Source organism: Anas acuta, chromosome 2 (genome assembly GCF_963932015.1).
Source record: "Anas acuta chromosome 2, bAnaAcu1.1, whole genome shotgun sequence".
Classification (NCBI taxonomy): Eukaryota; Metazoa; Chordata; class Aves; order Anseriformes; family Anatidae; genus Anas; species Anas acuta.
In genome coordinates, this window is record NC_088980.1 from 62,956,992 (window position 1) to 62,975,694 (window position 18,703).

The 18,703-nt window shown below is 43.6% G+C and overlaps 1 protein-coding gene across 1 annotated transcript in view; it reads right to left on the reverse strand.

Annotated features, from left to right (window-relative positions):
• Positions 1-2,963: 2,963 nt before the first annotated feature.
• Positions 2,964-18,703, reverse strand: part of AOAH (acyloxyacyl hydrolase) — a 73,358-nt gene continuing 57,618 nt past the window's right edge. Inside the window, 6 exon segments of the mRNA XM_068670438.1 lie at positions 2,964-3,368; positions 8,899-8,975; positions 12,194-12,290; positions 14,292-14,351; positions 14,438-14,496; positions 17,176-17,348. Coding sequence (XP_068526539.1) covers positions 3,240-3,368; positions 8,899-8,975; positions 12,194-12,290; positions 14,292-14,351; positions 14,438-14,496; positions 17,176-17,348 — 595 coding nt within the window. The 3' untranslated portion in view covers positions 2,964-3,239.

An 18,703-nucleotide genomic window follows, 5' to 3' on the forward strand; every position in this document is an offset into this window, starting at 1 on the left:
AGAGACTACAGAACAACAGTTCAGTTTAAACTTGTACTCTACCATAACATTAAAAAATGATTGTGCTGTCTGAATCCCAGAATCCTCGAGGTCTTGCATGTTTGTATTTTTTTTTTCCTGAAGTGGAAAGCCAAATACAGCTACAGGGTTTGAAAAGTGGGATGGAAACGTCACTAAGATGTGAGAGCTTTCAGCTCTACAGGTTAGAGTTTTCTCATATTTGTTGTTGATCCTTTTGTAGTAGGCCAGGCCAATTGAATTCAAATAGCTTCAGGTGGATGTAGCTCTATAACCCAAAAATAGTTTCTCTGATACTCTCAGATTGCAAAGCATTAAGTTGTTATAAAATAGTCAAACAGAAAAACAACAGCAAAAGCCTCCTGTGTTTAGTGCACTGAAACCATGTGCTGTAAGGCATTGATGAAATCCCCCTGTGTCTACATTGTTCAACTATGTGGGGGGGATGCCCAAGATAAGACATTCCTTCTTAAAAATCTGTACTATTAATAAAGCTTGATTTCATGGTGCTATACCTAGCTTTCCAAGGGCATTTTTTTCTTTTATTCAGGCATTTGTCCTTGTCATCCTAAGCATCAGGAGATGGTTAAATTAGGGAAATAGACTAGAATACATAGCTCACTGCTGTTTTAGATTAAGCTTTGTCAGAACCAGCTGTTTAAAATGGGGTGTTTAAGTTACCACTGCTGCTCAAAAAGCATTTGGGCATGCAGATCTTCCACTATTTTTTGTATTTTTGAAACAACAGATGTAGTACTAGTAAAAGGTGGTGACATAATACACCCCAAGTTCATCTTTACTGGCAAATAGTTACTGCATTATTTACAAATCAAGTTTATGTGTACTGCCTGATCTTAAAGCTGAACTGCAGAGTTTGCTGCTGAGGCATGACATGGTTGGATTAGTGCTCCTGCAGCCAGTGGCAAACCCATTTTGTGAAGTCCCTCAAAGACCATATCAAGCATGGAGTAATTACGCTGCTAGGGCAAGTCTAAGAGCTTTGGGGATTTCAGGCCTCTCTCGCCTTTTTATAAATTTAGAACATCCTCTTAGTCTTCTTTTTTTCCATTATACACGATTTCAAGATGCTTACTAATAAATTCTACAAATGAATATGCTTTGCTCTGGGCAATGAAGCTTATTTTAACTGAGGAAATTTGCGTCTTACTAGCTTTTAAAACTCTTAATTGGCATTATCAAAGCCTAAGCTCAATTGGGATGCAGTAATGGCTTGAAAATTTGGCTTCTAAATGCAGTGTTCTCTTTCCTCCTTTGATTGCCACGTTTCTGTGTTTTGGTATAAAGGAAATTATCCAGTATGAGTCTGGAGGTATTGTCCTTGCTGTACATGGTCTCTTGTAAAACAATGTGGATGCACTTGCTTTTTGTCCTGCTTTTGCTTTTAATGACAGTAAGAAGCCTGACCTGGAAAGCGTATATTGAATGCCGTGCTATTTGGCAGAGATTTTTGTACAGCAAGCAGGTATGCTTCCTCTTCTAGAACTAAAGGGAATAATAGAATCATATCACGAGTTGGAAGGGACCCATAAGGATCATTGAGTCCAACTCCTGGCACTGCACAGGTCTACCCCAAATTTTAGACCATGGGACTAAGTGCACAGTACAAACGCTTCTTAAATTCTGACAGGCTTGGTGCAGTGACTATTTCTCTGGGGAGCCTGTCCCATGTGTGACCAATAGCGGAGGCATGTCTGAAGATGACTGAGTTGAAACTGTTTCTTGGGAGACAGTGGCTATTTTGGTAACATCTGAATGCCTTGAATCAAGTGGGACATGATAGTAAGTATCATTCAATTAAAGAATGCATTCCCTCTTGGTTTCCTAAAGATGAGTATTTCCCCAAACGTTAGTGGTTGTCCCACAAGAATTTAATCTTAATAAAAGATGCTGCACTTTAAAAAGAAATACAAAAAAATAGGGTATCTAGAATTTGCTTCAAAACAGTATTTGCAAGTACTCCTCTGCCTCTTCAAACTACAGAGCAGATGCAGCTCCTACAGATGTGGTCAGTGTGCTTGGGCCCGCGCACAGCCAGGCCGTCTGTCTGTCCTGCAGCCTCAGAGCTGGGTCACAGCTGATGCAGCCATATACACAGGCACATTCAGAACAAAAAAAGAGTATAACTGAGCCCTGGCTAATTTTGATGGCTTTAGTCATGCTGTGTTAACACTTTCTATTTACCATATTTTTCCATGTGTAATTAGTGCTATTTTATGCTGTCTCATCCCTTTATCACCAGTAGGGCTGCTAGTAGAGCTGTATCTAATTTTGTTTGGGTATTCTGTGGTGGTGTTTTTTTAATTTTTGTTGTGTTCTTGTTTGCCTTTTTCTAGAAGTATTGGGTGAGCTGGTGAAATAAATACTTTTAATTCTCAACCTTTAATACTACATGTAAAGTAGAGCAGGTAAGAGCTGCCCATTACCTTCAGCGATTCCTTAGGTCATACCTGCACAATGGTGGGACTTATTGTGCATATTGCATTTATTATGAAGCTAAAGAGTAGGGATGTGTTAAAGCTTTAAAAAGCAAGATGTGTTAAATACTTGAAGGGTTGTCAAGTTACGAGCTTGTTAATGGTGGGAAAGGGAACCTGTACTCAGTCAAGCTGAACTACTGCTGCCAGGCAAATCTAACATCTAGTGTCTTGTTATTCCTCGCACGTTTTAATAAGCAAATAGCAGCTAAATAACATATTGACAGTTGAGGTAATTACATGTATACAACTCACAGCAACAAGATTAGGTTGGGTTCCCCCTCCCACCCCTTTTGGGATCAAATTAACTGTTGAAAGGTACAAATGGAAAGCCCAGAAATACGGTTCTGCAGGGAAAACAATGAGGTAGGGCTGGGGGGTTGCTGTATGTGGAAACAATCGCATTATGCATTTGCAAACCAGTACAATGAATGGTCTAGCTGGCAGGTATCCTTTGATTTTATTTTATTTTTGTAACTCCAAAGAAAAAGCTCAGTCTACTTGTACAGGTGGGTGACTTTGCAGTTAAGATACAGCACTGAAAAGAATGCTGCTATGCTAACTTCAGCACTACCATCTCTTTGTACTGCTATTTTGAACAACAACAACAAAAATAAGAGTGGCTCTTGTGCCCTCTGTTTTCTTTTGTTTTGGTCTCTAATCATGTTGTTTTCTGGAATGTACCAGGAAGCACCCCTGTGAACCGTGGCTCTGGCAGTTTGGGAGTCAGTGTCCACCTTGATCTTTGAATATAGCTTCAATCTGGTCATTGAATGGATTCTCCTTTCCAAGCACCTGAGGCCATTCGTGTAGTGCCTTCTGCCAGGAAATGCTTGTTCCCAGGGCTGCAGCAATCTGTGAACAGCACATATGAGACAAATTATCAATTTCTCATGCCTGTATAATTCAGTGGCTTTATACCAGTCCCCATTAGAAGGCAGACTCCCCTCCATAAACATGTGATGGAGCGTAACCTCTAGCTAAAGAAAATACTCTGTTCCAGCTGCTTGAAGAGGTGAAAATCCATTTGAACAGTAAAATAAGGTGAGGATTACATATTATATTACTTCCCTGACCAGAGCAAAGACAGGATTTATCAACAAGAGCTCATTTCTGGTAAAATGGGCAGGGGGGGATTCCAAAAAGGTGTTTTTTTTTGTTTTGTTTTGTTTTGTTTTGTTTTGTTTTGTTTTAAGATCAAATGTGAAGCCTAACATTGAATAACCCTTTTTAAGTTACTTATCATAGAAGGAAAATGTGACCGTATGTGTAGCTCACAAGCATAAAGTTCTACTCTCTGTTACAGTTATGTTTTGTCTTTGCAAAAGAGTTGTAAATTATTTTTATCAATTACAGGAAAATAAAGACATATAAGCAGACAATCAGGTCTAATGAGAGTCTTCAACTATTTCCTGATGCCTACAGTGCATGGTCAACAAACTTCTGTTCAAAAGCCATAGAGTCTCACTTTTTTCCTCCAGAGCATTATGAAAATATTTCAAAAGCAGCGCTTGGATATAAGGTATAAATCTCCTGCCAGTTCAAAGGAATTCATGCTCTTGAATTCCTCTGATACTTCTAATAACTATTCTCTTTGCTACCCTGTAAGGAAACCCCAGGTGCTAGGAAAAAGAGGCCCAATTATATCCAGGTTCAAAACTAACCACCTCTGATTCTCTATGTCCACACCTGCTGCTGGCTGTCTTCAGAGCCTTTTCCCATGAGACCTGCAGAAAATGGTAAAATAGCTTTTCTCCTCGCTATCAGAACTGCTCTAGCCTTCATAGAGTGTTTGCCCTGGAAGTTATGCACTAAAGAGAAATTATATGTACTATTTTGCCAGGGTGAAAATCATCAAGAGTAAGAGAAAGGGAAAGAGAATAGCCTGATTCTCCTTTAACCAAGTTTTCACACCCTGCTAACACATTTTTGTTTCAACTTCTGACCTACGGTTATATTTTGCCTACACAGTAACTTTACTTTCAAGTCTAAAACTCATGCTAACATTGATTATAATTACAAGGCTCAAATAGAGCTAACAAAGCCTTCGTACGAAGGCCCAAGATGGATTTATGCAATCAAACTATTTGAACCCTGTTTCAGAGTTTCAGAAAGAGACTGGAACCTTTGGGGAAATTTTATGTGCTTTTTTATGCTGTGCATTTGAAAAAAAGCTGTAATGATGGGCCAGGAGAAGAAAACTTTATTCGGAGCTAATGTACAGAGAGCCACATTTGCAGGGTGGAAGCTCTTGGACTCTTGTCATTTGCAGCCTCATTAAGCTATCAATCAGACATTAGGCAGGGGAGAGGGATAGGGGAGATTTTGTAACGTGGCATTTTTTTTCTTGGTACAAATTCCTAACTTGACCAAACAAGCTTCTGGGCCGCTCAGCGGCTGCCAGGCGGTTGAGACCTGTGTCAGAGTGGTCCTTTTTGGCATGGGAGTCTCCAAACCTCCCTCACAAGTCCCTAAGTCTTCCTTATGATTTTAGCAGGATGACTTTTTTTTTCTCTTTTTTTTTTTTTAACAAAACCAAACCCACTATCTTTGCATGTTGTACCCCCCTGAAAGAGTGAAAGAGTATCACAGGAGGTAAACTCTACAGTGTTCAGGCTGCTGTTGATTACAATTTAAGATGTGCTTGGAATGCCCTAAATAACATCATAGGTCCTGCTCAGACACCTGCTCACATGGTGCTGATAATTTGCAGTGGATGAGTGGATGAGTAGTGAGGCACAGAGAAAGGTTCATGACTCATGGAATCTTTTCTTTAGGTCCTTTTTAAATTCCAAACAGCTTGTGTTTTGGCACCAGTTAAATTTATTTTTATTTTTTGCATTTTTTAATTTTAATCTTAATTAACAAATAAATAAAATCCTGAACAATTTTTAAAGGAAATATTGCCTATTTCTTATAGAGTCCTGGATGACTGTGACTTTGAGGTGGCTGTGTTATTTTAGCAGCTTTTGGTTGTTTTTTCCTTCTGTACCAAAATGGGGGTGGGAATGTTTCTCAGCAAAGTATAAATACACAACTAATCTGATGTGTTTTGTTTCATTTTTTTTTTCTCTTCCCTGGTTATAATGTGCTTTCCTAAGACTTAAAAAAGGAAAAAGAGAGAATCTAATCACACTGAAGCTGTGCTTTCCTGCAAGTACATAATCATTAAGAATCTTCCAAGCATCCCTGTTTCCAGTTTGTGATGCTCAGGGCTTTTGCGCTCTCAGTGGTAACTTCATAAAAGCAAGAAATGAAGCTATTTGCACAGGATCCTCTTGAAATGCATGGTCGTGCCATACAAACAAAGCAATCAGCTGTTCCAGAGAGAAGCAATGTCCTTGAAGCCATCTGGCACTCAGGATGGTTTGCAGTGAGATTTGTAGGAAGGAAAAGCTGCTGAAAGCCCCTGGGCTCCCCCTCTAGTAAAGGGGAATAAATTTCTTCCAAGGACAGTCAAGCAGGACTTGGGGGAGCACTGTCTCAGAGATTACTTTAGAGGGATCTTGGGAGGACTCAGGCATCATGCTTTTAGGAGTTAAAAGCAAATGGTGTGACTTTCATCCACTTACAGCTTGATCTGGGTGTTTTAGTTTTTAAACTTAAGAGAAATACAGATACACCAAGAATGAGTAATCTCCAGTTTTGCAGCTTAACGAAAACACGCAGGAAAATGCTCTTCTTCCTGTAGGAATGTCCCCTAATGAAATATAGGCCTGGGCTGGGCTAAACACGAGTGCTTGGTGTTTATTCCTTCCTTCAAGGGTTCTTAGATCAAAATACTCTCTGTGAACACTACGGAGACTTTTTTTCTTCTTTTTTTCTCTAAGTGTCCTAGCCTAGCCTTTTTGATGCATGAAAAAACAGAATAGGTCTGATGGGACAAATGGACGGTTGCCACCTTGCTTTTTTTCCTCATCCTTCTCTTTGCAGTGATTTATCCATGGCTGTCTGTTAGGTAGGTTCAATTCCCTTCCACTCTACTGCATAATTGGAGTGATGGTCTATTGGATATATGTGCTGACACCTGTTTACACAAGTGGATTATTTATTTCTTCAATTAATGAGATGCCAGATGAATGGCAGGTGAAATCCAGGGCAGATATCAGACTTCTCCTGCCAAGTAGTGCATAGTAACAAAGCGGGAGCATGGTGTTTCTCCAGCTCACCTTGGCACAGAGTGGCACTGTGCTTCTCACACCCCATGCTCAGTTTTTCTGCATCTGAAGGCAAGAGCTAAAATGTGTATATTTTCCTTAGGGTGCTGCTCAGTTCAAATATTCATGACTGTTTCTCTAATGCTTTGAGATCTTTGAGAAAAATGCTGTAAAAAAGATTGAGTTAGAACTTATCAGTCATATTTATTTGTTGGGCTGTGTGTGACAAGTGGGGAATAGCTGCAAAGATGGAAGTAAAAGATCCCCTTCACTTGACAAGCATCAGCTCTTGTGCTAGGCAGCACTAGATGGTATTAAAGCTGTATCTGGCCAGAGGCATTCACGTTGGTATAAAGTAAAACTTAAAATAAAACTTGCATGAGGAGTGAGTGAGTTGTTTATCATCTCTCTCAAGTGTACTCTTAAATATCACGCTGTGCTCACACTTCCCCTTCTTTGTCCTGAGAGCCACTCTTTCAGAGCAGAGTGCTCTGTCTCAGTCCCAACAGCACTGTGTTGATAACAGACTTCCCTATAATAGCAGGAAAAGAAAAATGGATTTAAAGCAGTGGATGTTTGGATAAGGCTAATTAATAAATCCTAGAAGGGCAATAACTCACTTGAAGTGAGGCATATCTACAGCTGGCACCTTGACTGTACGGGAAAATGTACCTATAAAAGCATTAACGTCATCTGAACAGCAGGAGGGGGAGATGGTAACGACTGCAGGATGCCAGGCCCAGGGGGAGTGAAATACAGCAGCATGTGGCCAGGGCCTGCAGCCTGCCGCTCCAGGAGCTGCGCCTGGCTTGGTAGCTGCTCTTCCATGCCCTTCTGCAGCTTTCTTTTGGCTTAGGAAGGGTCCCTTCGAGAAGGATGCTTGCTGTGCCTGACTCCATGCTGCCTTGCAGCAGCTGGTGGGGTGCAGGGCATATGCAAGAGCCTGGAGGGGAGTCTGTGACCCAGTGAGCTTGGCTCCCTCGGTGGCTGGTTGCTGGTGTCTATGGGAAGCCTCAGGCCAGCCTCAGGGTATCGGGGTAAGGCATAAAAACAGCACAAAGATCTTCCCTGTTCTGCTCCAGCCTCCTTCTGTGTATTTTCCCCAGGTAGCAGAAGTGGGAATGGGGTTTGTTTCATCACGGCTTTCACTCCTGTTTCATTTGCCAAGTTTTCTCCAATTGCTTCCTTTTAAAAGGCCTGCACCAAAAATATCCAGACACGCTTCCCCCATGTCCTCAGGCTCTAAGCCCATGCTTTCCCACAGCTTCCTCATGGTACTGCTTGGTAGCCAAGCAGGCATTATTTCTGCTATGAAGGGGCCCCTCTGTGACCAGGAAATTATTCTGACATGGCAAAGGTGAGGCAGCCAGCATGAATGTAAAAGACAGCAATGAAAGCACTGATGCTTTGGATGTCCCTACGCCTTTCCCCACGGGCTGAAAAGGCAGTCCACAGAGAATATGTGTGGGGTTGGCTCCCATCATTAAATCGCCTCAGAAATTCAGTCTGTGCTTTTGGGCACAGGGGTTGGCCCATTGTGGCACTGTTTGCTGGGCAGTCATACAGTTTTACTCAGGACCATATCAGGAAGATGGGCCACTCTTTTGTTTCCACTTTAATATTTCAAATGTGAATTTTTTTTCAACTGTGTACACACCTGAAACCTGAAGCTAGCCTATAGAAAATGCATTGCGTTGCTTGTAGCTGATTGCATGATGTGCTCTCCAAAAGCATTGCGCAGGTTCAGAAAAAAGTACTCTGAAAGTGAGCATGGTGGGAACAGGGCAAACCTTGCACAAGGTCATCAAAGTGAGGAGTTACAGCCAAGCAGCTGTTTCTCCTTCCCTTTCATTCATTTCTGACTACAGACTTTCTCCTGCCACCCATCCCTGGAGGCCAAGGAATTGGGAGAGAAGTGCTTCATCATGTGGCTGCAGCGCATAAAGCAGGTATGGCTTCAAAACAAAAGCTCTGTTCCAGGCTAGGATGGGGGGCATCCATGGCCTTGGAGGCTGAGGATGTGAGATGTAGGGGCACGGACGTGGGCAGGGTCTTCACCATGGTCATATTTATGGGTAGGGACAGGGTCAGGGTCTCTCCTGAAAGGAACCTCTCCTCTTCCCCGCTGCAGGACACGTGGGCACCGCAGGCAGTGTGAGCAGCCAACCCAACGCAGGCGCTGGCATCCCTCCCACTATGAAACCCCTCACCTCGGGTCTGGATTTTACCTGGCTGGGGTGGAAGCCATCAACCGGCTCGATCAGCTGCCAGGGCTCGCCACCCATCTTGCGCCACTCCTCGGCCGCTGCCAAGCACACAAGCAGAGAGGTTATGGCACCGCGCTCCTCCTCCCAATGTCCCCGCTACTTTTAAGCTCACAACGGCTCTGCATGAAGATTATGATAATTTATATGAAGTTGTCAGAGCCAATACTGCATGAAATCCCCCTCTCCTTGGGGCAGTATTTAAGCTTTTATTGTTTTTTTAGTGTTTTTTTTTTTTTTTTTAATCTGCAATGTTTATGCAAGGAACATAAATGATTGTAAAAGAATTCGCTTTCCCTCCTAACTAAGACTGAAGCTGTAGTGAGTAAAGCTATAAATTATTTAATACTGATTTAATTCTTTTGTATTTCCCATTTGATTTGCAGCTTCAGCAGAGCAAAAAAAATATACGTGCGTACATATATATATATGACGAAAAGCTAAATAAAACAGTGATTTTTAGAGAAATAGAGGGTAACACAGTGTTTTCCGGGGCTGATGTCTGCAGGAATAAGATGTCATTTTCAGTTACTTTTCTTCTGAGTTATCTTTTTCAACTCCAACAGAATAACCTTTTGAATTACATAAGCATGACATTCAATGCAAATGCTGCTCTACTGTAAGCCCCAGAGCCATTAGAGAAGTAAAAAGCTTGCTTTCTTCAAAAGGGCTGTAGAGTGATCAAACGCGGGCCTGGTGGATATAGCATTAACAGACTGTAAATTTTATATCTTTTTTTTTTTTTTTTATAATGACAGATTAAGAATTCTTAATAGTGTTATGCAGGCAGCCCGTCATGAGAAAAATGTTCTCCTTTCAAGTGCTACAGTTCTGACCTAGGACCAGCACTGCTGGCTGGATTCTGGCTGTTGTGTCAAGAAGCGATGTCTGGGCAATCATTCTGACTTCGATTTCACAGAGTGGCGGTGTTCCCGCTTTAACTATAGAAATGTACTTGTGATGCTGTATTCAACAGCAAAATAACTTCTTTCAAGGCACAGGGCTTGAAGGTCTGCTTCAAAATTGCATGATACTGGACATGAAAACATTTTAATCCTATTTTACACCAGGGAGTACACGCGCTCACAACATACACATGGTGTGAACTAGCCCCTAACCCCTTGTATGATGTTATACACCAAGTATGAGGCTGTGTGCTGTAAAACACACTCAGTAGACGCTACTGTTCCAGTCCAGAAATAGCAAGTAAGTGAGGTTTCTATCAACAAAGGTCAATTTATTCCATTATGCTTGACCTCCAAAAATCCTAGAGCAATTCTGGGACAAATAGGCACTGAGTAGAGCTGGAGATTGCCTTAGAAGTGCCCATTGCCTAGGCTGGACTACAATAGAGCTTACTCACATCCCCACAAGAAAAAGCAACCCACACCCTGTATTTATTGCGCCCCTTTATAGAAACACTAAGCACTTCAGCCAAAGGCAGCATCTGAGCTTGCCTGTCCATCTAAACCTAGAATAAATGCTGGTGTACCCAGTTTTCATTCCAAGGAGATTAGCAGCTGCTATGTACACATGCACAGGCCCACCTGGAGTCAGTGTCCTCATGACAGCACGCAACCACCACTAAATATTTGATGCCTGGAGAGTCTAGGGAAGGATCTGCGCTTGCTTCAGAAAGAGACCAGGAAAGTAGGTCAGCAGCCTCAGCTCGCTTCTGAGCGCGCTCGCGAACTGACAGCTTTACTGACGGGAAGCTCATATGGTTGGCACCAGGGCTGCAGGAAACTTCGCAAAGTGTCTGTCAGAGCCGATGTTTGTACGTGCATGTGTGATTTTGTTTACCTCATTTATTTAACGCGATGTAATCAAGTACAGCAAATTATATTAAGATGTTTCTTTTCGTGAAAGCAAATAAATTACCTGAAGTTAGCAATTGAACTTATTAAAGTAATTTGCCTACCCAGCAGGTAGTTTGTTCCAAACCCTAATGATTTGTTAAATATTAAGTAGCTGATACAAAACCCACAAAGAGACTTGGACATCCTGAAACTCTGTGCTATGATAGCTAACTTGCAGTGAGGTCTGTGTCTCCAAGCTAAGGTGGAAAAACTCCCTCTCCCATCCTCTTCTTTACCTCCTCCCCTGTGCGGTCTGCATGAGACCCAGACCCAGCTTCATGAACTGTGTTGTACAGAATAAAACAATTTTGTGAGTTTTGATGTGATTTGGCTGCAGCTGAAAATTTCACGATAATCTTCGGTGCCTCGGCAGCTTCATGCTTCCAAGGACACCCAGACACTGATGGGGAGAGGTGTCAGAGATGTACACTTTGAAGTACTGCCAGGCTGCTTCTGTCCCTTCATGGCTCCAGATTTAGCTGTCTACATTCTGGGATTTAAATTATCATTAAAAAAATAAAAAATAAAAGAGCATATGGTCCCCAGGCAATTTTTTTTTCAAGCAGAACCTCTCTTTGTGAATACCAATATAAGGAAATGCAGATCATATTTTATTATTATTATGTATTCTTTACAGAATCTAAAAATTCATGGTATTCAGGAGGCCCCTAGGGTGGCCGGTGCTGGAGCTTCTGCCCCATGCGCTAAGGGATGGGGATGGTTTGCTCTGGGGAAGAGGTGGCTTCAGGGAGCAGCTGCCTGTGGCCCCCAGTGCCCACAGGAAGGTGACAAGGGGACAGGGCCAGGCTCTTCACAGCAGTACAAGGTGTGTGTGTGGGGGGGGCAAGAGGCAAAGTTGAAACACAGGAGGTTCAGGCTGGAAAAAAGCTGTTTTCCTGCTTTTCCATCACTGTCTACCTGCTTGAATACATTGCCCACGTCAGTCCCTCAACCCATGCTGATCCTTTGCTTAAAATGGAGGACCAAGCATATATATTCCTTTTTGTTTGTTTGTTTGTTTTTGTTTTTTTCTTCCCTTAAAATGTCAGTTACAGAAGGAAGTGAGTTAGGTAATGCACTTACCTAATGTCACTTAAGATCACATAAGGATGAGTTTTGTAAGGTCCTCGAGTCAATGCTGCAGAGGTATTCTGGTGCTTGAGGAAGCTCAGGAAGGAAGCCAGTTCTTATTGGGAGAGATGCTTTTGAAAACACTGAGCTAAGGGAGGGCAGCTGTGTTACTCAGGGAGGAAAACTGGCCAAGAAAAACTTGTCTTCTGGAGGCAGTGCCACCAGGGTCACCCAGGCTGCCTTGGTACAGAGCTAACATGTACAGAGGGCATTAACAGCCCAGCACAGGACTGAAAGCTGCCTGAGAGAAGGAGAGAAAAGCAACTTACTTTGTCTCAGTGGAAAATCCATGTAGAAAACATCGAAGTTGGCAAATTTCTCAGATCTCGCTATTTCTTTCAGGACATCGGAAAGTTGTAAGGCTCTCTGCAAAAATCAAGCAATTTGATGTCAATCCATTGCTACTCGTGCTGCTTTGAGTGGGCTTTGTTTTTGTCTCTGATGTGCAGGCAGGAATTTGAAAGCTAATATACCCCTGTAACTGGGTGAAAGGAGAATCAGAGTTCTATATCATGACACAGACACGCACCAGATATCCTCTGCCTTTGGGCTACCCAGCTTGCGATGCAATGTGACATTGCAGATTTGTACCAAGACCTCATCTGAGATAACACAATGAACACAGCATCCAGTTATTTCACCACGCACCCCACCTAGCAGCAGCTCTAGTCCTGTATAATCATTCAGGCTCTCTCATTTTCAGAGGCCTCTTGACAAGTGGCAGCCCCATCATTTCCAATCCTCTTAAAGAAAACAGAAACTTTCTGCAGAGGATAAATGTTCCTCCTTTCCCATTATCCTTCCTGCTGCTGCGTTGTGGTCTGGCACTCAGCTAGCCAGACCACATTCTGCTCTTACTTTCAGTGGAGTAAATTAGCTCCATCAGCCACAGATGTAACTGATATATCCAGTGTAATTTCTACAGCCTAACAGAGATCAGGATCTCCTAAATATTTATCAAGCGCAGTTTGGATGATAACATAGACAATTATTTTCAGACAGGAAGCCAGGAGGAAGATTAATTCATGCCCTGCAGACGCAGAAATTGTACATGGACAGCAGTTACATGTGCTGTATGTCCTGTGGCGTAGGTAACATATAAGCCGCAGTCCTGTAAAGATTCGGGAATCTTCTTAATAAGTCAAGAGGGATGGGGCATAAAATGACACCTGTATGTAAACCTTGGTGAAATTAAGGCCATATTTTCTGTTTACTGAATGCATACATTAGTATGACAATGCACAGAGATGGCACCTCTGACTATGTCTGCTTACTGGTTCTTTTACATGGCTGCAGGGAATAAGTGCCTGCTATGGAAAAATCAGGGAATAAGTGCCTGCTATGATGTGCCACCAGGTTTTTAGTGTCAGCTTTAAAGGACACCTGTGTCTGGCTGCTCCCACTCCTGCCTGCAGCCTGGGTGCTCCTTGGCTGTGCCACCTGGTGATTAAGGCCACAGCGATGTGCCTGAGGGAGATCAGCACAAAGCCCTGACAGCGACGGGGCCAGGACCTTGATCTCAGGGGCTGCTCCAGCTGCCGGCAAAATCTGTGCCATCGGCACTCCGTGCTAGCAACTACCTTCTCCATAAGCAGTTTCTTCCTTACCAGGCACATTTTCTCCTCAAAGAGCAGGACCCTGAATGTTTTTCGTCTGAGGGAGATCACATCCCCCAGGAATGAATTTGGACAGCTGAGGGATCACCACAGGAGCTCATTTACAAAGCCTGCAGCTTAACTGTGCTGCTCTGAGGGCCTGAGAGGTGTTTCAAAGGGTGGGCATGGAAGTTTCCACAGCTTTGGAAGAAAAAAAAAAAAAAGAACTGATGTCTTTCATTTGGGCTATCAGGCTTAGGCCAAGAAGCTATTAATCATATAAAAGACAAAAGCAAAAACTATATCACTACATAGATTCAATTTAAACTTTCTCTTGACGTGGAATTGTTGCATGTTTCTTTTGTCATCTTCCATCTAAACTATCCCTTTTGTTGCCTTACATCTAGACCATGAGTTTTCATCTGTTCTGGTGATTGTGAAAGGATTTTGGGGGGTCCTGTGCTCCTCAGTGAAGACACTTTGATGTACAGCACAAGACACCTTGTATTTAGAAAGAATTTCTACATGGTCAGGCATTGGAAGGGCCTGCCCTGCCAAGTGGTGAGGTCTCCATCCCTGAAGGTAGTTAAGAGTTGTGTGGGTACAGCACGAGGGCATGGCTGAGTGAAGGGACTCGGCAGGTCAGGTTTGTGGTTGGACTTGACGATCTTGAAGGTCTTTTCCAACCTAGATGATCCTATCATTCTATAAAATGTACAGGGGCAAGAGGGTGGACTTATGTGACCACCGCAGAGTTGGTATTCCTCCTTACCTCTGAGGTCAGGTTCCTGAGTGTCTTGTTGGGAGTCAGCCAGCCATTGCAGGGGCTCACCTAGGTGGGCAGAGGAGACAGCACATTATCAGTGGGCAGGTGGAGAGCAGAGGAGACCAGAGGGATGCTCCTAAGGCAGCCCTTACCTTGAGGCAGTTGAGGAAAGAGTAAAACTGGCTGTAGGTGATGTCTCTGTTCAGCTGCCCTGCAAAACACAGAGAGGGAAGCTCTGCATGGCCAATGGCCAAAGGCACCACCATCACTTTTCTTAGTGGTCCCTCCCCATGCATCAGAGCCCCAGGTGAGGAGAGGCACCCTGGGAGCCCCACCACGACCATGCATGTGGGTCTGGGAGGTGCTGGTATGCCATCCCTTTGCACATCTCTCACTCTCTAAACAAAACACAGGCATTGCACAGCCAAAAGAAAGGCTGAAGGTGAGTGTGTGTACCTTGAGCTCTGCATCTGTCTCAGAGAGGACAGCCTTACAAGGGAGAAACAATTTTGCTGTCACTGAGGGATGTGGATGCATTTCTGTGGGTGAGCAAACTCAAGCACCAAGTTAAACACCCAGCTGACATTCCCTGAAATTCACTGCTGCACAGTAACCTTGCTTGCTAAGAAAAATACCCATTTTATCAATCCTTTTGCTTCTTTGGTGACTACAGCCAGGATGGAGATTAAATGGACACTCAGTTAGTTCTCTGAGTTCATGGCACACTGAGTATCCCATCAAACTTCTTTATTTTTGCAGTGCTGAAATGTGTAGTTTTTGTCATTGCTGTTTCAGGAACTGCAGAGTATGACATCACCCAAATTAAAAAGGCTCCTCAGGCTGCTTTGTAGGATCTCCACAGTACAGGTGCAACTCCTCCCTATCTTACCCTGCAGCAGTATCCATTCCTCACAGAAATGATTAGGGACCTCAAAGATCAAGGGTTGGTGGGAATGTCCCAAAACCACATGGCCCCAAAGGGTCAGGCTCTGAGATGGGCTGTGGGGAGGAGTGGGGAGCAAAGGGCTGCAGCAGCTGATGGGTTTGGCTGACGTGAGCCCAGGTGGGTATTTTGGCTGAAACCCAGAGCAATGTCTCGTGGTGCTTGACTGGCTGCCTAGCAGGGAAACCTCCTCACAACCCATCAGAGGATCTGCCAGAAGTGATATCTTGCTGCAGAATGCTGCTTAGGATTAATTGGTTCCCTCCAAGGCGAATGAAGCCCTCTGAAAAATTGCCAACTGGTCCTATAGCTAACCGCTCCCGGTTTGGCTTGTGCCAAAAATGCTACGTGTTATCTCTGATAATTAGATATCCAGTAGAGGAACTGTCCCTGTGATAAACATGCACTCAAGCAAAGAAGTGTATTTATGTGACTGAAAAATAATTATCACAGGTTCACTCTGTGCCAGAAGGGATGGGAGCTTTCTTTTTTTTTTTTTTTTATTTTCTGTTTTCACTTGATAATAATATAGTGCTTATTAGAGAAAATGTGATGATGAATCAAGAAAACAACAGCAATGGATACCTCAGACTTCCTAAGAGGCATGTACTTTAGAGGGATAAAATAACATGTAGAATATTAAGAAGAATCTATGGGGCCATTGGCAATGATTAACGTTGGGAAACCAGTCACAGTGCTTCTTCAAAGCTCTAATACCCTGTGGTTGCCAAACCCATCTGGAGATGTAATCTACCATTTTAATGATGTACATTAGCTTTTCTTTCTCTCTCCATTTACTGATGAGGACTAATACGGCAACAACTTCCCACTTACTCAGATGCACTGGATATTCATTTACCCAGAGACAAAAGGAACATGCTTTTGGTCTAAAACTTAACAGCAGAATGGCCTCGCTGTTTCTTTATGCCTACACTTAAATGGAGAAGGTTGAACATACTCGCTTGTATAAAAGCAGTTTTTGGTAGCAGGATGAAATATTTCACATTCTTTCCTTATTGACTTTGGGGTGGTAGGAATTTGTAGAGAAGGGGTTCTGGAACACCCCCAAACCTGCCACTCCATAAACATCCCAGTTCTCCATGGATATGTGCCCACACTGACCCCAGAGGCACAGACACCAGCCTAACCACAGTGCAGGATGTGTTAATGCAACTCCACCAAGATGATGTTCCTCTTCGCTGTTTGACATAGCATGAGCAAGTGGCCAGTCAATGGTCAGACATGCAGCTTCTCTGCATGTGCCCTCAGTGTGCTCTGAGGAGACAGGCTCCCAAAGTTAGCCTCCAAATCCCTGCAAACACTGCCTCAAGGAACCTTATGGCAACTGCCCTCTGAGAGAAAGACCCAAGATGCGTCTATACATGGTGTGACGTTTCAGTTGTCACACCTGTGTGCAGCGTAGGAGATGCCAGACACCCAGAGCTTGTGGAAAATGTATTCCTTTAGCATCTACTCAGTCTTTTGCAACTCCCTGGTTTAATTCTGTCCCAGTCCACACCCAGCATTTTCAAGACACCCATCAGTCAGTGAGTGGAGCTGTTCACCAGATGTCAAGCTCCACCTGTAACAAGACCCAGGATGAAGCATGCTCAGGCTGGCCACAATTTGGGTCCAAGGCTGAAGCAGAACATCTTGTCTTGCGCATCCACAGCATGTGTTGAGCCTGGTTTGGAGCTGATTGGGTCTGGCTGGTGGGGGGCAGGGGGCATGGGCACCATAGGGATCTGCCCTCTAGGTGCTCTATTCTGCACTGGGGGTGACTCTCTTACTTCTACTGCACAGCCAATATCAGCGCATATTTTCCAGATCTCCTCTACTCTGTCAGGTTTGCTTGAAATATGTCAACAGATCCATAAATTATTCAGGGAGAGAAGGAAACACGAGCAGGCAGATAGCTGAGAGAACTCTGCAACATCTCATATTTACCTAGAGGATGGTATCTGTCATGCAGATTATCCCAGAGGAAGCGTCCATCCACCAAGCCTGTTAAAATCACGTGGCTGCCGTTCGGAAGCCGTGAGTCCAGGTAACGCAGAGCTTGCATGACATTGGAGAGCATTTCTTTGGGGGTCGTCATGTGAGCCAGGGTGTCATGGTTCCTGCAGAAGGAGAGGACACAAACAGGACATTGTGTCAGGTAACACAGTGCCACCAAACAGGCACCTGAAATTAAAGTGTTTTCTTGTCTTCTGTTCTTACATGTTAGGTTAGCTAAATGAAACCTTATAGAAGTGATGCTGATGTGCTTTAATCCCTTGTTCTTATTGTCAAAACAAAAAGTGATGCAGAAATCTCCCTCAGTGTAACAAACAAAAGCCTTCTCCCTGTTAAAAACACAGGCAGACATGCAACCCTTCATGCAACCCATTTTTGTGGAGTGACCTCCATGTAGGAGAAAAGCCTTAGCTCTCTTCCTAGTTTCATGGTAGAGTAATCCCATTGTTTGGAATGAGTTAGTCTTTATTTACACTGCCAAGGGCGAATCGGAGCTATGAAGCAGACTATGACTATATTGGTTTCTCATGGTGCTGAGATCCATGTAGAACCACTAGGGAGCCTCACTCTTTGCAGCCATTGCAGACCATCTCAAGCCACTTGCTACAAATCCAGAAAATTGCCAGTTTCTAGTCATTAAAAGCCCATGCTCTTTTTGCTGACTGCAAAGATACCGACCATGGCATACTTGTCAAACTCCAGGGTGGGACTGGTCTGATGTCTATGCCAAGTTTCAGCAGGAAAAGGAATCCCCAGACTACTGCACCTGGTGGTTTTATTTTAGCCTCTGTGATTCAACCAGGGGGAACCAGTGCTGTTCTGCACACATGGCTTCAGGGTGAGGGGTGCCCCAGAACAGATGCAAGGATGGCTTCCCCCACTACTTGCTGTGTGTACCTCACATTCAGCATCCTGTTCAATTATGCCAGGTAGGAATATCTAAGGTAGCTTTGCCTCCCACATCTTGTACACCTCCTACCACCATGCTGCAAGAGAGCAGTGAGGGGTCCAAATGAATGTAGGAGACTGGAGGGAGAAGGAGGAGGTATTGAAGCTAAAATAGTCCTCAGAAATGCCCACTAGGATGCAGGAGCTGTGAGAGTGTCCCACACAGACTAAATGCCCATATTTTATAGCTTGCCAGTGGGCCTGAACCTCACCAAGCCAGACTCTCACACTCCAGTTTGTCCTTCCCTTGCACGTAGCTGTAAATGCTAAAGGACAATAAAATCTTGAAGTTGAAATAAATTTCAGCTTGTGTAAGAAAAGCAAACAAACTCCCCCAGGCTACCTAGAGAACCCTGCTCTAGTTATATTATTGAAACAACCACTTTATTATATAAAGGGCACATGTGTACTCTCCCCTTAGAGCTATTGCCATACATCTGCAAAGGGTGATGAAGAAGAGGGTGAAGGCATTCCCAGTGAGGTAAACCTGTCCTAGCAGGAGCCAAGGGCT